Source organism: Perognathus longimembris, chromosome 17 (assembly GCF_023159225.1).
Source record: "Perognathus longimembris pacificus isolate PPM17 chromosome 17, ASM2315922v1, whole genome shotgun sequence".
Classification (NCBI taxonomy): Eukaryota; Metazoa; Chordata; class Mammalia; order Rodentia; family Heteromyidae; genus Perognathus; species Perognathus longimembris.
This window is the reverse complement of record NC_063177.1, coordinates 55,809,673-55,830,284: the sequence shown is the minus strand read 5'-3', so window position 1 is coordinate 55,830,284 and position 20,612 is coordinate 55,809,673. Positions and strand designations below refer to the sequence as shown.

Here is a 20,612-nt window from a genome sequence, read left to right as displayed (position 1 = left end):
TGCGCCGCGCGCCCCTCGCCCGCCCGCGCCCGCCCGCGCCCGCCCGCGGCCGGCCGGGGCCCCGCTCCGCCCCGCTCCCCTCGCGGCCTCCCGAGCGCGCCGCGGCCGGCCGGGGCCCCGCTCCGCCCCGCTCCCCTCGCGGCGTCCCCGGGGGCCTCCCCTCGCCGCCGCCGCGGCCTCCGCGAGGGCCCGCGCGCCGGGGGGGCGGGGCGGGGCGTCACGTGGCCGGCGTCGGCGCGGCGCGGCGTCACTTCCGGTCGGCCCACTGGCAGCGGCGGCGGCGGCGGCGGCGGCGGCGGCGAGCCGGGCGAGGTGAGGCGGGCGGGCGGGCGCGGCGCCGGCGGCGGGCGGGGCGGAGCGGGGCGGAGCGGGGCCGGCGCCGTCCCCGCGGGAGCCCGGCCGCCCCGCCCGCCGCCCCGCCCCGGGGTCCCGGGCCGCGGGGAGAGGCGCGGCCGGCGGGGGGGCGCCGCGGCCCGGCACGGGCGTGGACGTGGCTGGCGGTCGCGGCGGGGAGACGGCTTCCGCGTCGGAGCGCGGGGCTCGCCGCGGGCGATCGGGCCTGGCGGCCGTCCGCGCCCACGTCCCCCGAAGGGGCGGGCGTCCCGCCGGCGCGGGCCCGTCTGAGGCGGCGGGGCCGGAGGGCTCGGGCTTGGGCCCTTCCAGGGTCGCCGTCCCGCTGCCCGCCCGTCCGCCCGCCCGCCCGCCCGCCCGCGCTGCTGCCGTCCCGGGCTGCTGCCGTCCCGGGCTGCGGGCGCCTGGCCCGCCCCCGCGGGCGCTGTCCAGCGGCCTGGGCGGGGCGGAGGCCATCACTGCCCAGGCCCCTAGTGACAAAGGCGGTCCGGGCTCCGGCGCCCTCGCCGGGTGCCAGGCTTAGGCCTCGCGGGACCGGGCGCCTCTCCCACCCGACCCCAGGGGGAGTGCCAGTGCCGGGCCCGGCGCAAGCTTGAGAGCCAGAGGGCAGGGAGTCGGGAGCTGGGCACTCCCAAAGCTCTTGCTAGACTCGGGGTGGGCTCGGGACGTGACGGTTTCCAAATAGCGGGCAAGGAGGGCGAGCCGGTGCCCGTGGGCTGCGTGCAGAGGTCTTCAGGGGACCACCGGGCCCGGGTGCCTGTCACAGCTCTGCCTCTCTGCCCCCTGCTTGGTTGGTAAGTGCTCTTGGGCAGCAGAAACTCCAAAGGATAGTAGAATGGAGACACCTGTTGTTCATCTTGCTGAACGACAGTACTATTACCTTCCACAACGTCTCTGGCAATATGGCCGTGTGTGGCAGAATTTGAGATGGGTTCTGGCCTTCTTGCCCTGACTTGTCTCCCACTCCTTGATCCCCCCATCGAGTCCTGTGGAGAGGGAAAATTGTAAATGGCTGCCAGAGACTCAGGCTGTTCTTGGAGTATAGGAATTTCAGGAACCTGCTTGGGGTGCAGCAGTTTTTGAGGCAGGCTTGGGGAAGACCAGGCAAACTCTACTGCTGTGGCTTCGAAGGTCCTGACCAGGAGCTGAGGGGTGCTTGGTAGGTGGCAGGCTGCCCAGCCTCTGAGATGGAGCACTGTGGGGTGATTCCCTCCTGGCCCCGCTGTCAGTCGTGAACAGTGTATGTGAGGTCCCCTACACAGGAGTTGCTTGTGGCTGGGACATGGCTAGTCTACTGTAGCCAGCGTCTCTCTAGTCATACTTTTCTAGGCCTTCTCCTCCCTATGAGTGGGCTTGCTCTACATTACAGTTACCTCAGACGACCTTGTCTCGTGCTTAGTGACCAGCAGAGCCAGCTAGCCTGCCTGCCTGCCTGCCTGCCTTCCCTCCCTCCCTCCGTCCTTCCTTCCTTCCCTCCCTCCTGCCTTCCTTCTTTCTACTTCTCTTTTCCTTCCCCCTCTTCCTTCCTTTCCTTTCCTTTCTTTTTCTGTGTTGGTACTGGAGCTTGAACTTGAGGCTTCTTACTCTTGCTTGGGCTTTTTGCTCAAGGATGTACTGTAGCATTTGAGCCAGACCTTCACTTCCTGATTTTTGCTGTTTAGTTAGAGATAAAAGTGTCTCAGGGAGTTTTCTGCCAGGTTGGCTTCAAACTGTGATCCTCAGATCTCAAGTCTCCTGAGTAGCTAAGAGGGGAAGCTATTGCAGCTGGGTGTGTTGGGGTGTGTGTGGGTGATGGCATATGTGAATTGGTGGGAAGGTAGTGGAAAGGGAGTGCTTTGATGGCAATGCTTTGGGAGGGAGGTCTGTGGGCTAGGAGCCAGTCACTGAGATTTGAGACCCTACCATCATGAGTAGTGTCTTAGTTCTTTGCCAAGCTGACATGCTAGTGATTGCCAGCTGCAACCAATTTGAAAGAGACAGAGGAAGCTGGGTGTCGGTGGTTCACACCTGTAATCCTAGCTACTCAGGAAGTTAAGATCTGAGGATCATGGTTCAAACAAAGCCAACCTGGGCAGGAAAGTCTCTGAGACATCTCTAATTAACCACTAAAAAGCCAGAAGTAGCTCAAGTGGTAGAGGACTAGTCTTGAGCACAAAAGCTCAGGGACAGGACCCAGGCTTTGAGTTCAAGACCTAAGATTCACACACACAAGAAATATTCTGTATGAAGGAGATGATTGAGGCAGAAAGAAGCACACCAGCACGGAGGTATGGTGTGGAATTTGAGGTAACCTTGCCCAGCCTTACCATTTATCTAGTGGTAGCCCTGGGGGACGAGGCCTGGAAGCAGCTCTGTTCACTCTTAAGTGGAGCAGGCCCCATCCTTCAAACATTCCTGGTCCCTCGTCATTTTCCTTTACCTGCGCTGGGACGGACAGACGGCTTTCTGTGGTTTGATGAAATTTTAGGCATTGCTAGGTGCTTCTGCAGTCTCGTGCCAGTCTCCCAAGCCCACTCAGCCCCTGTGGTTGTGTCCCTTCCCACCAGCCTGTTGAGGGACCGTGCTCAGCTGGTGTCAGGCTTCCTCATTCTTGGCTGGTAAACAACGCTCAGAGCTCAGGTTTCCCTCGGATGAACCAAACACAAACACTGCTGACAGCCAAGCCAGTGCCGGCAGGGGGACCCAAGGAGAGGGTGTGGTATGTGTGCAAGCCAGGCAGCCTTCAGAGTCCGGGGCTTCTCGGGAAGGGAGCACTGCAGGAGGGCATTTTAGGGGCAGGCACCCCTGCAGGAGCAGCTAGTCCTGGGCAGGAAAGGCAGACTGTCTGCAGGGTCAGGAGGCAGCTCAGGTCTAGGAGGAGAGGCAGGGGCTGGCCAGCGGTCTGGCTCCTGAGGGTCTTCATGAGGTTGGGGTGGAGCTTCTCTTCTTTATCCTCTCTTGGGAAGGCTTTTCCAGTATTCTGGTGTTCCCGGGCCCAGTGCCCTAGAGAGCACTGTGAAAGAGAGACTGTGATTTCAGAAAACATGAGCCGCGGGCTTGGGACTGTGGCTTAGTGGTAGAGTGCTCGCCTAGCATGCGAAAGCCCTGGGTCCGATTCCTCATCACCACATAAACAAAAAGCCAGAAGGGGCGCTGTGGCTCAAGTGATAAAGTGCTAGCCTTGAGCAAAAGGAAGCCAGAGACAGTGCTCAAGCCCTGAGTCCAAGCCCCAGGACTGGCCAAAAAAAGAAAACGTGAGTTTTTGGAAGTGGAAAGGTGGCTTAGTGGTAGAGTGCTTGCCTAGCGTACATGAAGCCCTGGGTTCGATTCCTCGGTATCACATCAACAGGAAAAGCCAGAAGTGGCGCTGTGGCTCAAGTGGTAGAGAGCTAGCCTTGAGCAGAAGACGCCCAGGGACAGCCCAGGACTGGCAAAAATAAATAAATAAAATAGAAACCCACGAGCTTCTGGGTGTGTGCTGCTTTGGGCTGTGAGCCAGGCCATTCCCTAGTGAGAACTGACTTCACAAAGTTTTGTTTTTGCCCCTGCCTACAGGCCTAAGCTTACCTGTGCCAGGTGGCTATGGCTCAGTAGGCAGAGAGGAAGGAAGAGAGCCGCTCCTGCCTTGGGGAGCGCTACAGTTGCCTGGCTTGGGGTATCTGCCGCCCCGTGGCCCTGGGGATGGGCAGGGTGGGCATTTGTGCTAAAACCTCCTTCTGGGGTGCCCCATCTTCCCCTCTAGCACGTAGGATGCTTTCTCTGGAGGAAGGTTAGGCTTGGGACCAGCCCTGTACAGCAGTCTTCTTCATTTGGTGCTATACAACCTCAGCTGAGCCAAGTAAGAGTCTTACCCTAAGAATAGACCCCCTTCCCCAAGGCTGCAGAAATCTCCTGGGCTAACAATGGGGCTGCACAGGGGCTGGGAATATGGCCTAGTGGTAGAGTGCTCGCCTGGTATACATGAAGCCCTGGGTTTGATTCCCCAGCACCACATATACAGAAAACGGCCAGAGGTGGCGCTGTGGCTCAAGTGGTAGAGTGCTAGCCTTGAGTAAAGAGAAGCCAGGGACGGTGCTCAGGCCCTGAGTCCAAGGCCCAGGACTGGCAAGAAAAACAAAACAAATAAACAATGGGGCTTCACAGATGGTACCCTAGGCTTCTGGGTCACTGGGTCAGGCCTGGTAGCTCCTTCCAAGGACACCCTTCCTGCAGGGACACCCTTCCTCCTGGGACACCCTTCCTGCAGGGACACCCTCTGGGGACACCCTTCCTCCTGGGAACATGCTTTCTTCAGGGACATCCTTTTTTTTTTTTTTTTTTTTTTTTTTTTCCCAGTCCTGGGCCTTGGACTCAGGGCCTGAGCACTGTCCCTGGCTTCTTTTGCTCAAGGCTAGCACTCTGCCACCTGAGCCACAGCGCCACTTCTGGCTGTTTTCTGTATATGTGGTGCTGGGGAATCAAACCCAGGGCTTCATGTATAGGAGGCAACACTCTTGCCGCTAGGCCACATTCCCAGCCCCAGGGACGTCCTTCTCTCTGGCCTAGTTTGGTTGTATCCCTAGGGCACTGACTGCCTGTACTCCAGCCCCAGGGGACCAAGCACTTGGGCCACTTGCCAAGGGCCCACTCAGGGCTGTGCTGCGCTCCTCTGCATCTCGGAGTGTATTTCTATTTCAGTTAGGAAGCTGAAGGTCCACAGAAACAATGAAGTAGACCTGTAGCCAGCAAGGGCCGAGCTGGGAGTGCCATTGAGCCCTTCTGCTCAGAGAGTGCAAAGGTCATAGGCTCCTCCATCCAGCATCCAAGTTACCTGTGGGTCACGGGCTTGGCCGAGGCCTCCTGCCCCCATCTGACAGCCGTTGGCTGCCCGGATTGCTTGGAGCTACCGGCCACCCAGGCCAGGCTGGGGTTTGTTCCAGACTTCCAAGGAGGAGGGGGATGTGCCTCCCGCCCCTTCCTCTGCTGGAGCCGTTGGTACTCTGTCCCACTCCTGTGTTCTGGGGCTTCCGTTCCAGAGGCCAAGGGGATCTGGCAGCAAAGAACCAGGACCAGACGTCCCAGCAATGACCAGGTGGGTCTGAGGCAGGTGGAGGGGGGCTCCACCTGAAGAGGGGGGAGCATCCTCTGTGCCTCGGGCCTGGCCCCGTCCTCATGCACTGTACTCCCCATAGCTCCCCTGTCTCCAGAGTGGTCTACAACGGCAAGAGGAACAGCAGCCCCCGCTCGCCCACCAACAGCAGCGAGATCTTCACCCCTGCCCACGAGGAGAACGTGCGCTTCATTTATGAAGGTGAGCGGCCGCACACGCTGCTCCTCGCTCCCAGAGCCGCCTCTCACCTCCCTCGCGCCCCAGGGCGGGGCCCCCGTCACTACTCCCATACGTGGAGGTCCAGAGAGGTTGGGAGTAGCACAGGACCCCTGGGTGGTAGCAGCCTATAGGAGAGTAGAGGAACGTGGGCAGTGCTCAAGAGCTGGGATCTGGATTCAGTACTCAGCACGGGGAGGGGGGGGCATGTTCTGGAAAGTCAGGGGAGCTGCTGAGGATGGAGTGCACTCAGCCATGGGTGTGGCCAAGGCACCCTAGCTGAGACTGGAACCTGCAGCTGAGAGGTGGGGGCACTGGGAGAGTTGGGAAAGGAGGCCTGGAATGGCCTGTGGCCGTCCACCGCACCGAGGAGACGGGCCGCTAGAGGAGGTGGGCTGGGAGGGAGGGAGGGCATGCGGCCGTCCGAGGAGACGGGCCGCTAGAGGAGGTGGGCTGGGAGGGAGGGAGGGCATGCGGCCGTCCACCGCACCGAGGAGACGGGCCCGCTGGAGGAGCCGGGGTGGAGAGAGCTAGCAAGAGAAGGAGCCAGGGCCAGGGGCAGCTTCCGGGGGAGGGGCGGGGGCTCTGCTGGACGCCGGCCCGCGGCCTTCTTCTTGGCGTAGCCTGGCAAGGTGTGGAGCGAGACCTGCGCAGCCAGCTGCCGGGCGGGGAGCGAGGCCTGGTGGAGGAGTACGTGGAGAAAGTCCCCAACCCAAGCCTGAAGAGTGAGTGGCAGCTGCCCTGGGCGGGAGGGCCGGGGAGGCAGGAGGGCCGGCAGCCTCTGCGTGCCTGGTGGTCTCCGGAGGCGGGGGCTGGATGGAGGCGGCGCCCGGCTCCAACCACACTGTCCCTGGCAGCCTTCAAGCCCATCGACCTGAGTGACCTGAAGCGCCGAAACACTCAGGATGCCAAGAAGTCCTAGGACCCTCAGCACCCCTCCCCTGGCCTCCGGAAGATCAGGGTGCCCTTGATGTTGGTTCCCTCCTGTCTGTGAGCCCCACTCCAGGAGGGCGAGGGGGGCCACAAAGCCCTGGGCCAGCAGGATTGATGGCCAACGCCTGCCCCTCCTCCCCGAGCCCCCTCCCGTCCTCTGTGGGCAAGTTACCCTTGCCACCGGGGAAGCGGGGGTCTGGCTCTGTCAGCCCCAGAGGCCCTGACCCCAGTCCCCCTGTCCTGTCACCTGTCCCCGCCCTGTGCTTCCCGTTCCTGGCCGCTTGAGGCTCGGGGAGAAGGAGCCTGAGCTCCTGGGCTGTGGGGACTGCTGGCTTTGTCCTTGAGATGACCAGGAAGTAGGACACGCGGCCTGACCTGCACCCGGCTTGTGCCCTCTCCCCACGCCTGCTGCTCCCCTGCCTGGACACTGGGAGAGCTGCTCCCCGCCCCCGCCGTCCAGCCCGCCCCTTCCTCGCCTCAGCTTCAGCGTGGCACCAGCTCTGTGCCGGGGCAGCGCTGGCCTCCCTGAAGGGGCCCAGCCCCCAGCCTGCGGCCACGGCGGTGCCCTCGGACATCGCACCAAGGCCGCCCCGAAGGGGTGGTGCTGCCGGGCCCGTCCCGGCTCTCTGCGGCGTGCTGGGAGGGTCACAAGGGCCCCCTGTTCTTCCTGTGCCCTCTGCAAGCCACGCGTCTCTGGCTTTGGCGCCTGAGGGTCTGTGAATAAAGGTGGTGGCACTGGGATTGGCCTCCTGGCAGTGTCATCGAGCCCCTGCCCTGCAGCCCACGCAGTGACCCCCAGCAGGAGCCCGAGGTTCTCACCCAGCACTTGGCGGGGGGGGGGGGGGGGGAAGCGGCCTGAGGGCCTGGGCTGTTGTGAACGGTCGCAGACTTGGCCACACTGCCGCAGCTCCTCCACAAACCGTTTCCCGCACGCCCGCTGCTCCCTAACCCGCCCTTAGGACGGTCTGCGAGCTCTTGCGGGAAGTTGGCCTCTGCGGTCAGAGAAAGGGGCAGCTGCTGGGTCCAGGGAAGACCTGGTGCACTTGACCTTCAGACATGGAGATGGCCCTGGAATGGCCCTGCTCCTGAGGCAAAGCCAAGCAGAATTTATTTCGGGAACACCCTTTCCCAGAAGAGTATTCTGGGGCTCGAGAGGCCCCGAGACGTCTCCAGGGGTGGGCTGGGCAGGGCAGCTCCCCAGGGAGCGAGGCGCAGACAGGACAGGGCCTATGATAAACAGCTGCAACAAGGCGCCCCCCCCCCCCCCCCGCACATGGTGTCGTGTCCTGAGGGCCTGAGAGGCCAGCAGAGGCCGCGTCCCTGGCCAGGGTCACCACGCTGCTTTCCATTGTCCAGGGCTGGCGTGGGGAGGAGTGGGCTCGGGACAGGGCACGGGGCGGGCGCGTCCAGACGGCTGACACGTTTTGGGGCGGCACATCTGTACCCTATATCCACCGGAGACCACTGGAGTGCCGGGGTGACCGGGCAAAGGCACAGAATGAGAAGCAGCTGCACGTGAACCCAGCAGGGCCCTGCCTTCCTGAGGTCCAGTGGGCCTGGGTCCTGGCCAGGCCGGACACTGCGCACCGACCTTGACCAGGCCGCCGTCGGCCTCCATTTTGCTGGTGGCCCAGTGCCCAGTGCCTGCCGCCACTGGAAGTCACGTCATGGACGTGCTTGAGAAGGCGGCCCGCCATTCCAGAGGAGCCCCGGGTGCCGCGTAGCCCCACGTGCGGACCGTGGAGGCCGCCCCTCCCCCGCGGCTGCCCGCCAGCTGCCCGGCCGGGAAGATGAGATCTGAGCCGGGCACCTGCAGCGTACACCCGTCACCCTCGCTGCTCAGGAGGCCGAGATCTGAGGGCCAGGGTTCACAGCCGGCCCCGCAGCAAAGTGTGTGGGACTCACGAATATACCACCAAAAAAGCCACACGTGGCAGAGAGCGAGCCACGGGCAGAAAAGCTCAGGGACAGCGCCCCGGCGCAGTGCAAGGATCTGAGTCTCTGGGTGGGTGATGTGGGGAGCCCTGCGGCCAGGCCCACCGCCACTGTGAGCGCCGGACCAAGGAGTGGGGAGGTGGGGTTCAGGATTGGGGTCCAGTCCCCCTCGAGGGCCAGCAGAGGTGAGGGGGGCCACTGGGACCCGGACCCCCACCCTGCAGCACACCCACTCCCCTTCCCTCCAGGGGTGTCCTCTTCCCAGAAGCTGCCAGATGGGGTGAACACTCAGTGCAGACAGGAAGTCTGTGTGGGGAGGGGAGGGCGGGTGCCCCCTGGCGTCCCCCCTGCCCCCAGGCCAGCCCCTGGGGAGACCCCCCCCCAGTGGTGTGCTGCCCAGCTCTCCAGTTGGGGAGTGGGGCCATGGGGTCCAGGCAGGGTGGCTGGGAAGAAAAGCTGTGGTGCATGAAGTCAGCCTCAGCCTGCGCCGCTTCACGGGCTGCGCGGGAGCCCACACGCCGCCACAGGGCTCGCCCCCCCCCCCTCACCCCTGCTGGGCGAGGCTTCCCTACCCAGCCAGACTCCAGCTGCTCTTATTCTTCCCCAACTTTTTTTTCCTCCCAGTCCTGGGCCTTGGACTCAGGGCCTGCGCACTTTCCCTGGCTTCTCTTTGCTCAAGGCTAGCACTCTGCCGCTTGAGCCACAGTACCACTTCCGGCTCTTTCTATATATGTGGTGCTGAGGAATCGAACCCAGGGCTTCCTGTATACGAGGCAAACACTACCACTAAGCCGTATTCCCAGCCCTTGAACTTCTAATAAATGCTGAGCATGTGCGTATGTCCTGAGCAGAACAACATTGAATCGTGAAAGGCCATGGTTTGAAGTCAATTGTGGGCAGGAAAGTTGGCTAAATTCGATCTCCATAATATCCAGCAGATCTGGGTGCCAGTGGCTTATGCCTGTAACCCTAGCTACTCAGGAGACTGAGATCTGAGGATCGCGGTTCAAAGCCAGCCTGGGCAGGAAAGCCATGAGACTCATTTCCAATTATCCACCAGAAAATCAGAAGTGGTGCTGTGGCTCAGGTGGTAGAGAGCTAAGTTTTGAGCTGAAGAGCCCAGGGGCCAAGCCCCAGGACCAACAGCAACAACAAAAAGTCCAGCAAAAACAGGATGGTGGGGTCCAAGTGGCAGAGTACTAGTCTAGCAAGCATGAGTCCCTGGGTGCAGAGCTCACTACCCTGATGTCCAGACACCTCAGGTGGGTTGCGCGGGATATGAAAGCCCAGTGCCACGGTCCCTGAGTCTGAACGCCTTCGCCATGGGGCCTGCGCGATGGGGTTTCCCATTCGGCATCCGGGAGGGGAGGCAACCCCTCACAGAGCTGCGCCTCCGTCCTCTGCACCTGTCCTGGTGAGACTGGAAGCCAGATGATCATTTCAGCCACCGCGTGGACAACGGTCCCGGCAGAAGGGCCTGTTCTGAGGGGCCGCTGCTGGGGTGGGGAGGCTGGGCATGGACAAGAGGTGTTCCACTGCTGGGCCTCCCCGGGCAGTGGATTCTGCAGCTGGAGCAGACAGTGTCACTTAAGTGGTCGAACACCTGCCTAGCAAGCGGAGGACTAAAGTTTAAACCCCAGCTCTGCAGAAAGAGGAGGAAAAAAAAAAATTCCAGAGGACCAAGGCTGGAGAGAAGTTATCTGAATATTGGTGAACTCGTGTTTTTTTTTCCTGCCAGTCCTGGGACTTGAACTCAGGGCCTGAGCACTGTTCCTGAGCCTCTCTATGCTCAAGGCTAGCACTCTACCACTCGAGCCACAGCGCCACTTCTGGCTTTTTCCTATTTATATGGTACTGAGGAATCGAAGTCAGGGCTTCATGCAGGATAGACAAGCACTTTACCACTAAGCCATATTCCCAGCCCTGAGCTTGTTTTTCTAAATTGTGGTACTGGGGTTTGAACTCTGGGCTTCATGCTTGATCATAGGTACTCTGCCGTTTGAGCAACACCTCCAGCCCCTTTTGCCCTAGCTGTTGGAGTGTTGCTTTTTTTTTTTTTTCCAGTCCTGGGCTTGGACTCAGGGCCTGAGCACTGTCCCTGGCTTCTTTTTGCTCAAGGCTAGCACTCTGCCACCTGAGCCACAGCGCCACTTCTGGCTTTTTCTGTGTCTGTGGTGCTGAGGAATCGAACCCAGGGCTTCATGTATACAGGGCGAGCACTCTACCGCTAGGCCATATTCCCAGCCCCTGGAGTGTTGCTTTTTGTCCAGGCCAGCAGGACTGCAGTCCCACTTAGGCTTCTGGCCATGGCTGGCATGTCAGGCACGCCCCACTGCCAACTCATTTTACTCAGGTAAGTGCTCATCAAGTTTCCTGCCGGGACTGGCCTCACACCAGGGTCTTCCAGTCACGGCCTCCAGGGTAGCTAGACCTTATCGAGACAGGGTCTCTTGTTGTAGCCCAGGCTGGCCTCAAACTCTCGATCTCCTGTCTCAGCCTCCTGTTGGCCGAGATTAAGAGCACGAACTCTGTGCCCAGGAGGACACTTGTCTGGTTCTTGCGATTCTTTGGGTTGCATTTCCGTCTCTGCGTAACGCATGTGAATGGACTCCGTGTCTCCTGCGTGCTCACCCTCGATACGCGCTTGTGTTTGCCTCCTCAACATCCTCGCGAGTTCTTTTCTTCCCATAATTTATGGTTAGGTCAACGTTGAGTGTTTACAGTGTGACGTCTGTGTTTGTATTCAGAATTGAGCTGTGTGGTAAAGTTTTTTTTTTCTTCCCAAGTGTTTGTTTTCCTTGGACTTGGACTAATTGATTTGTTTTGTTTTCCTTCCATGCCGGGGATTCGACAGGCTGGGAAAATGGCTCTTAGTGCACCACGCTCCCGACCCTGGCATGTGTCTGGACAGGGTCTCGCTGTGTCGCCGGCGCTGGACGGACGGCAGGGCTGTGGCGTGCGGCAGGGTCTCATTGCCTTCCGTTCTCCCCGTTGCTGATCACGGATGAAGCCCTGGGCTCTCCCCCCGCTCCTGTCTTCCCTTAACCCCTGCGGGGAATCCTCCGGACCTCCGCCTGCTCACCCGTGGCTCTCCTCTCCTGGCTTTCCTCCTCCATGCTTCATGTTTAGTTTTTGTTTTCTGTAGGCTCTGGGGCTTGAACTCAGGGCCTGGGCGCCGAGCTACTTGCTCAAGGCTAGCGCTCTCGCACTTTGAGCCACAGCGCCACGTCCAGTCTTCGGGTGGTTCACTGCAGATGAGCGTCTCGTGGATTTCCTGCTTGGGCTGGCCTTGAACTGTGGTCCTCACGTCTTCGCCTCCTGAGTAGCTGGGATGACAGGTGTGAGCCACGGGCTCCATCCTCATTTTAGGGGGATCATGAGGGGGGCTGGGAGACAGGGAAGCCCTGCCGGGCACGAGGGAGGGCCGAGGGGAGGCTCCCGGGGGGCCGCCTCGGCACGGTTCCTGTTTACTGGCTCTCACCTGGCCCCACTCCTGCGTCTGGTTCCACCAGCCGGCTCCAGTTCCCCCCGGGGCAGGGGTGGGGGCTGGGGTATAGGAGGACAAGGGCGGCGGGACTCGGAATGGGGGGGAAGCTCAGCTGACAGGAAGGAAACGGCCCTGGACTCGCACCAGCGCCCGGGAGTCCGGGGCTCCCGACCTGAGAAGCACCGGCCTCAAGGTCAGGGCCAACTGGCCTTCGGCAGGTGCAGCTGCCCCCATCATGCCCAGTAACCCGGCAACCCCTCCCCCTCCACAGGGAGCCAGCCCTCCCTGCCCCCCTGGTGGCGGGTGGCGGGGCAGTCCCCTCCCGGCAGGTCACTGTTTACCTTGCTGAGTGGCCTCCTGTCCCTTCATTTGCTCCAATTAGCCAGGCTGTGCCTGAGCAGCTCTGGTCCACGTGCCCTGCCCTCCCGGAGGCGCCCCCCCCCCCTCCCCCTCCCCCACCCCACGCTGGCACCCATCCACCGTCCATGGCGGGGGGCCGACCGCAGCCCCTCCGGCCGCCCAGGTGGACTCGCCTCTGCCCGCAGCACAGGCCGGGCCGGGGCGTCCCCGTGCCTCGGGGTCAGGAGCGCCCCAGAGTCCGGGCCCCGCCCCTCAGCACCCCGTCCCGGTCCTGAGCCAGGACGCACTCCGCCACCGCGGGGGGCACGGGCGGCGGGAGGGTGCCGCCGAGGACGCGAGCCCCGGGCCCCGCCACGCACTCCAGCCCAGCTGCCTCGGACGCCACTCGAGCTCTTTATTGGAGGACACGTCTGTGCACACGGGCCACGCAGCACCCCCCACCCGGCCCCCCCACGCCCACGCCCAGGGTGGTGCCCGGGCTGAGTCCATCGTGGCCAGGGTCCAGCGGAGACTCAGGCGGGCTGTCCGCCGAGGGGGTCTCCGCGGAGGGGTCCCGGCCGCCCCCGCCGCCGTCCCTCAGGAGCTGCAGCTTCTGGCAGGGGGACACCTGGCTGCCGGAGAGATGCTCGTCCCGCAGCACCGTGCCCTCCCGCCAGCGCCGCCAGCGCCGCAGCAGCTCCGCCTGCACCTGCGGAGCCAGGGCCAGCGCTGCGGCCAGTCCACAGCCCTCCGTCCCCCCCTTCCCCTCCCCCGGGCCCTGCCACAGCCCTCCTTCCCTCCCCTCCCCCTCCCCCTGCCACAGCCCTCCTTCCCTCCCCCTTCCCCTCCCCCGGGCCCTGCCACAGCCCTCCTTCCCGCCCCTCCCCCTCCCCCTGCCACAGCCCTCCTTCCCTCCCCCTTCCCCTCCCCCAGACCCTGCCACAGCCCTCCTTCCCGCCCCCTTCCCCTCCCCCAGACCCTGCCACAGCCCTCCTTCCCTCCCCCTTCCCCTCCCCCAGGGCCCTGCCTGGGCCTCAGGAAGGGGCCCAGCCTCAGTCAGCGTGGGCCCTGGGCAAAGCAAGCTCCAAGTCGCACAATATGGTGTCACTGCCAGGGGGAGCAGAATGTGCCAATGCAGGAGGGCAGTTCTCAGTGGGAGGGTGGGCCCAGAGGCCCCACGGGGGGGGGGCAGTTCTCAGTGGGAGGGGGAGCCCAGAGGCCCCACCCCACCTACCTCCTTATTGAAGAAGCAGTAGAGAACCGCCACCAGCAGGCCCTGGAAGGACAGCGGGGTCAGGGGTGCGCCCCGCGCCCCGGGGCCGGGGGGAGGGGGGGGCGGGCAGAGGGTCACCTGGAAGGAGCTGAGGAAGAGGTCGAAGAAGAGTTTTGGTGGAGCGCAGGGCGCCCTGGGCCTGCTCGTCGGTCACGAAGGCGAAGACCACCTCGTGGACGCCCAGGAGGGGGATGAGGGTGAGCGTGGACTTGGCCAGCCTGCGGGGGCCGGGCCTGAGCACGGGAGCACCCCGCCCTCCCGGCCGGGGCTCCCGCCCGACTCCCCGTGGCCCCGGCCGGGCCCCCGCTCACCCACCGGAGCTTGTAGTCCGCGTGGTGCATCTGCCGGGCGCGCAGCTTGGCCACGAGCAGGTGGAGGATTCTGACAAAGATGCAGAAGTTGATCTGTGCGGGGCAGATACGAGTCACGGCAGCCCGAGGGCCACGCTGTGGGGGGGGGGGGGGGCCCACGTGGCCCCGAGGCAGGCGGGCATCCGCCCCGCGTGGGCAGCGCCGGGCGAGGCCGGGCTCCTCCTTCCTCCCGGGCTCCGCGGGGGCCGAGGAAGGCGCGGCAGGGGGGGGCGTCCCGTCGAGCGGCGCCCGGAGGGGCCCCCAGTCCTCACCAGGATGGCCAGGAAGACGGGGGCGCGCAGAATCCACCAAAAGCCCATGTTGTCATTGCTGGTCCAGCACCTGGAAGGGCGAAGCAGACCCCAGACCCACCTCCATCCGGCTGGGCTCTGGGCGGCTCAGAGGGGAGGGGCGGAGTCAGGAGGGAGCCCCCGCCCGGGCGCCGCCGCCGCGCCCCTCCGCGCGCGTCCGTACTCACTGGACGTTCTCAAACAGGCCCTTGACCACCGCCCAGGGGATGACGAACAGCAAGGGCGCGCCTGCGGGGGGCGGCAGCTGAGGCGGGGTGCCGGGCGCGCCCCGCCTCTCCCGGGCCCCGCCCGCCCACTCACCCCAGCCGATGCCCAGGTAGACGGCGAAGAAGCTCCTCTTGGGGACGGCGGCGCGGCGGAGCAGGCCGTGCAGGTACACGCCCTCCACCAGCAGCCAGCAGTAGTTGGCCACGACGCCGTACTGCATGACCACCGCGGCCACGCGGCAGCCGGCCACCGCCTGGGCGGGGCACAACGGGGGGGAGTGGCCATGGCGCGCCGGCCACGCCCCTACCCCAGGCCCCGCCCCCAATCCCACCCCAGGCCCCGGCCCCGCCCCTACCCCAGGCCCTGCCCCCTACCCCGCCCCACCCCTACCCCGGCCCCGCCCCTATGCCAGGCCCCGCCCCTACCCCAGGCCCCCGCCCCAATCCCACCCCAGGCCCCAATCCCACCCCAGGCCCCAACCGCGCCCCTACCACCCGACCGCGCCCCTACCCCAGGCCCCGCCCCGGCCCCGCCCCCACCCCAGGCCCCGCCCCCCGGCCGGGTCACCGGATCCTCAGGCCTGCGCTCACCCCGCCGCTGAGCCAGACGCCGACGCTGAGGTCGTCCCCGATCTTCTGGCCGTAGCGGGTCTGGAGCAGCCCGTCGATGACCAGCACCGAGCCGGCCTTGAGCACGAAGGACGCAAACAGGTTCCCGTGGATGTAGTTGCGGGTGCAGTGCAGCTTGCTGCGGGGACGGGCCGGTCAGCGCCGCCCCGCCCGCCCGCCCCTCCCCGGCCCCACCCGCGGGCGCCGGCGCCCACCTGAGGCCCAGGAGCACCGCCAGGGCCAGGAGCAGGGCCGCCAGCGACAGGCTGTACCCCGTGGTGTACATCACCTGGAAGCTCCGGTACAGCTTGGCGACCTCCTTCTGCAAACCGCAGGGCCGGCCGCTCAGGGCGAGGCTCCCCCCCCCCGCGCCCCGCCCCGCGGCGCCCTCGGGGCGTACCTGGACCTCGACCTCCTTGCTGTCCATCTGGCACTGGGAGGCATCGCGCCGGGGCTGCCCCTGGGGCCCGCGCACCCACTGCCCGTCGGGCCCGCACCTCCGGAACGCCAGGCGGTGCTGCACTGGGCGGGGAGGCGGCGCGGTCAGCGGGCCCCCGGTCCCCGCCCCGCCGGCCGCTCCGGGCCCCCCAGTTACCTTTGTCGTACCAGGGCAGGTACCAGGGGCAGGAGACGTTGGCGGTGGTGTTGGGGGGCGTGTCGGGCCAGCAGGCGTACTTGTCAAACGTTCTGTTACAGACCAGCTCTGGGGGGGGGGGGGGGGACGGGCCCCTCAGCCCAGGCCTGAACCTGCCCCGGGCACCTCCCCGCGGAGCCCCCCTCCCCACCGGTGCCCCTCCCGTAGCCGGGTGCCCCTGCCGGAGGAGGACCTCACCCGTCAGCACCTCCCCAGGACCTGCGGCCGCCCCGGGGCCCTGCGCCCTGCGTCCCCTCTGCCCTGCGGTGCAGGCTGGCCCCTTGTCCCCGTGTCGTCACAGCCCCCCGGGGGTCCCCTCGCCCAGTCTCTCTGCCCCGGGCTGTGGTCCCCGCCCACTGCCGGCACCCGGGCACCGTCCGCCCACTGGGAGCTCAGCAGGGGCGCGGGCCCGCGCCTCGGGCTGGGCGCGGGGCCCCTAAGCCGGGCCCCAGGGGCATTCTGCCATTTCTTGGCCCCGTCACCTCCCCTGAGAACGCAGGGCAGGGCGCGGGGCACCCAGGCAGCCCGCCCAGCGGGGGGCGCTGGGGGGGGCTCACCCGTGGGCGGGGGCAGCAGGCTCAGGTTGTAGTGACACTGGTCACGGTAGAGCTTCCACTTCTCGAACAGGAAGTCCATCACCTGGGCGGAGGGGGCCTGGGGCTGCGGGGGGGGGGGGGCGGGAGCCAGGGGCAGTCAGCCGGGGAAGGGAGGGCAGGCCCCCCCCCCCCCCGTGCCCGGCCGGGGCGTGCGGCACCCACCTGGTAGGCCAGCAGCAGCAGCAGCAGGTGGCCGGGGCAGGGCCCGGAAGGGGGCATGCCTCTGGGCGGCTGCCCCCCACATCTGGCAGGGGCCGTGCTGGGGGACTTCCGGGTGTGCGCACCCTTCCCGGGGCTGCGGAGGACCAGACGCTGGGGTCTGGAGCCAGTCCAGAGCAGGGGGTGCGCGCCTGACACGGGCCCGGGAGCCGGGGGGGGGGGGGGGGCGGGAGGGGCGCGGGGAGTGTCACCGGGGCTCCCACCAGCGACCTGGCTCCCCACCCAAGGCCCCCGGCCGGCCCGCCCCTCCACCCTCCCCACCTAGTCTCCTAGGCAACCAACTGGGGGTGCAGGGCTCATCCCTTGGGGGGCTGCCCGGGCGGTCTCTGGACCCATCTTTCCAGGAGCAGCACACCGCCAGGCTGTCGCGGGCTCGGCTTCGCCGGGGGGCCCCGCGGCGGGCGCGTCCCTCGGAGATGGGCAGTGCCCGCCGCGGGGCCGGCGGAGGGGCTCCGGCCGGTGCTGCTCTCCCACCGCGGTCCCGGGAGCCCGAGGCGGCGGCAGCCTCCGCGGCCTCGCAACCCGCGCCCCTCAGACGGCCTGAGCGACGCGCCCCGACGCCGTGAGCGCACGCATGCGCGAGGCCGGAAGGGCACGCGCGCCCCGACGCCGTGAGCGCACGCATGCGCGAGGCCGGACGGGCACGCGCGCCCCGACGCCGTGAGCCCGGGAGCGTGCGCGGCGTGACGACCTCATGCGCCACGTGGCATCCATCTTCGCAGCGCCAATACGGCCTAAAGCTGGAGGGCGCCCGACGCGGGCCCGGCCGGCCTGCGTGGGGCCGGCCTGCGTGGCGTCGGCCTGCGTGGGGCGGGCCCGCGTGGGGCGGGGCCTGCGTGGGGCGAGCCTGCGTGGCGTCGGCCTGCGTGGGGCGGGCCCGCGTGGGGCGGGCCCGCGTGGGGCGGGCCTGCGTGGGGCGAGCCTGCGTGGGGCGGGCCTGCGTGGAGCGGGCCTGCGTGGAGCGGGCCTGCGTGGCGTCGGCCTTCGTGGGGCGGGCCTGCGTGGAGCGGGCCTGCGTGGAGCGGGGCCTGCGTGGCGTCGGCCTTCGGTGGGGCGGGCCTGCGTGGGGCGGGCCTGCGTGGACCGGGCCTGCGTGGGGCGAGCCTGCGTGGGGTGGGCCTGCGTGGCGTCGGCCTTCGTGGGGCGGGCCTGCGTGGCGTCGGCCTGCGTGGCGTCTGCCTGCGTGGGGTCGGCCTGCGTGGCGTCGGCCTGCGTGGGGCGGGCCCGCGTGGGGCGGGCCTGCGTGGGGCGAGCCTGCGTGGCGTCGGCCTGCGTGGGGCGGGGCCTGCGTGGAGCGGGCCTGCGTGGAGCGGGCCTGCGTGGCGTCGGCCCTGCGCCCCGCGGTCCTTAGCTCGGTCTTGTTTATGCACCGGGTCAGCGGCGCACCAGGGCGCGGGCGCCGGTGGCTCGGGCGTTTCCGGGTGCGGGGCGGCGGGCGGCGGGCTGAGAAGGGCCGGGCAGCGGAGCCCTGGTGAGGGCCACCCCCGCCCCCCCCGCCCCCCCGTGGGCTCCTCTCCGCTCCTGCCTCCGGTGCCCCACTGCACGGTGGCCCCCGCCATGCGGGCCACACCACCTGCTGGGCCCGAGAAGGGCTCCCGGGTCCCACGGGGCCCAGGACCGCAGGCCCCTGGCTCCGGCGCGGGGGTAAGGGGCGCGGGGCGCGGAGCCGGCAGGTGGCTGGCCGGGGCGGTCACCCCAGCAGGACTGGCTGCCATTGCCCCGGGCAGGCCTAAGCCGCGCCTCCAGCCCCCCCCGCCCCTGCCGGCCGCAGGCCGCGCGGGAAGCACTGACCACCGCCGGCCGGTGCGCGAAGGCGCAGGGGGCGCGCGGGCTGCTCCGCCCAGGGAGAGGACCAGCTCCCCGGTCCCCCCAGCCCAGCTCTGCCTCAGCACCCCTGCGGGGAGAAAGGACGCGTTCCAAGGCCCGTGCAGGGCTACGAGGACGATGGAGGCCGGGGGAAGAAGGGGGCAGAACCACATCGGGGCTGCTCCTGCCGGGCGAGGGTCCCCACACCCCCCCCCCGGGCCCAGAGGCACGGGGGAGGGGTGATGGGCTCCCCCCTCCCCATTCTTCATGGCAGCTCACCCAGGGGCACTGCCTGCGCCCCACCAGGGGGGTAAAAGTGTCAGGAGTAGCCCGGCACCCGCGGCCCGCCCCTGCAGGTCCCTCAGGAGGCGGGGGGGGGGGGGGGCTGAGTGTTGGGGTCCAGCCTGGGCGGGCCGGCCCACGCAACCCTCCTCTCCACTCCGTCACCCCAAGGCTGCGAGGGCGCCAGCCGTGAGCACGAAACGCCTCAGGGTCAGCACCCGGGCCCTGAGTTCAAGGCCCAGGACCACCCCCCCCCCAAAACAGGGCTAATCCGGTGACCTGAAGATTCCCCAGCACCTGGGTCCTGGGCTGGGGCGGCTCAAAGGCACGGAGGGGCGGGGCCCCCGGGGATGGGGCCGGGGTCTCAGGGCCCCCGGGGATGGGGCCCGGGTCTCAGGGCCCCCGGGGATGGGGCCGGGGTCTCAGGGCCCCCGGGGATGGGGCCCCGGCTCCCCGGGTCTGGGGTCGGAGTTTGGCAAGGCCCCCATTCCCTGTGGGCGTCGGGGGGCGTGGCAGGCGTCCGGACGCTTCTGCGATGGCGGAGGAGTGGGCGGGCACGGGAGGTGGGAGCGGCCCCCACTGCGCCCACTTGGGGTCTGCTGGAAGCGCCCGGGCCCGGCCCGCAGGAAGAGCCTGGGACCCAGCGGGAATGAATGAACCGCGGGGCAAAGGGCGGCTGCCCCCCCTGGGGGGTAAACACTGACCCCAGGGGCGGCCATCAGCAACCTTGACAAATATTTGTTGAATGAGTGAGCAGCCTGGGACGGGCGACAGGGCGGCGGGGGGGGGGGGGGGGAGGGACGGGGGGACGGGGACCGGGGCGGCGGAGGGGACGGGGCGGCGGGGCGGCGGGGGGGGACGGGCGCGGCGGGGGGACGGGGCGGCGGGGGGGACGGGGCGGCGGGGGGGGACGGGGCGGCGGGGGGACGGGGCGGTGCGGAGGCCTCTCCAGGCTCCGCGCGATGGCCCGGGCTTGGCGTGGCCCCGGTTCCACCTCTCAGGTGCGGTGAGGAGCCCCGGACAGAGCGCTGCCCCCCTCCCGCCCCGGACAGAGCGCTGCCCCTCTCCCCCCCGCCCTCCTCCCCCGCTCCTCGGGACCGAGCGTGCCCTGGCCTCAGCCTCGGCTCCCCTCGGGCCCCCACGCCGCCACCGGGCCCCGCCGGGCTCCCCAGGGCCGCCCGCGCTCCCCTCGGCGCCCTACCCTCCGCAGGGGCCGCAGAGGCTTCCGGTGTGCGCGGGGCCGGGAGCGCGGGCTGCGGGGAGGCCGGGAGGCGGCGGGGGTCGCAGCCCCGGGGCAGGAGCGGGACGACGGCTGTGGACGAAGCCCGGTGCCCCCCCCTCGGGGACGCAGCCGGGAGGGGCGGGCGGCGGGCGGGCGGGGCTCGGCGGAGGCGGCGACCCCACCGCCCGGGGGAAGCGGAGGCGGCGGGCGGGCCGAGGGCTGCGGCTCAGCGGCCCGCGCCCCCTCCCCGGCCGAGTCACAGGTGGGGGCCCCTGCACCGAGCGGGGGGGGGGGGCGGGACGGGGCCGGAGGGGGCGCCCCGCCGGAGGCCGCGCCGCACGCCCCACCCCGCCCCACCCCCGGGGCCGGCGCCCGGAGGCCCGCCTGACGGTGGCCGTTCGGGGCTGGGGCTGGGAGACCCGGGCCCTGGGGAGCGAACCCGCCGCCCGCGCCCCCCCCGCCGCCCGCCCCGCGCCCCCCGCCGCCCCGGGCGCTCACCTCCGGCGGGGCGTCGCGCGGGCTCCGAGCCCGACGAGCTCGGCGCGCAGCCTGGGCGCGGGCGGGCCGCTCGGGTCCCGGTCGGCGCCGACTCCGCGCCCGCGCGAACTTTCCGGCGCCGCGGGGCGGTGGCGCGGGGCGGGGCGGCGGGGGCCGAGGGGTCCCGGCCGAGGCCCCGCCCCGCGCGCCCCGCCGCCCCGCCCGCCCGCGGGGACCCGGGGGACCCTCGCGCCGCCGCCCTGCGCGTTTGGGAGCTCCACGCGCCGCCCTCGGCTCC

At 67.9% G+C, this 20,612-nt stretch overlaps 2 protein-coding genes across 2 annotated transcripts; one reads left to right on the top strand and one right to left on the bottom strand.

Moving 5' to 3' along the window:
• Positions 1–213: 213 nt before the first annotated feature.
• Positions 214–7,307, top strand: Mcrip1 (MAPK regulated corepressor interacting protein 1; the record flags this gene model as incomplete). The annotated part of the gene is made up of 5 exons (XM_048366915.1): positions 214–312; positions 5,346–5,401; positions 5,502–5,620; positions 6,259–6,360; positions 6,493–7,307. Coding segments are annotated over 5 exons (441 nt in total), but the record flags the coding sequence as incomplete, so codon positions are not given.
• Positions 7,308–12,570: 5,263 nt separating this feature from the next.
• On the bottom strand, positions 12,571–20,371 carry Gcgr (glucagon receptor). The gene is given in 16 exon segments (XM_048366914.1): positions 12,571–12,740; positions 12,792–13,038; positions 13,564–13,605; positions 13,681–13,716; positions 13,718–13,820; positions 13,918–14,006; positions 14,225–14,294; positions 14,431–14,491; positions 14,564–14,723; positions 15,061–15,217; positions 15,294–15,400; positions 15,479–15,600; positions 15,674–15,781; positions 16,270–16,372; positions 16,471–16,603; positions 20,336–20,371. Coding segments are annotated over 15 exon segments (1,632 nt in total). The 5' UTR covers positions 16,528–16,603; positions 20,336–20,371.
• Positions 20,372–20,612: the final 241 nt, after the last annotated feature.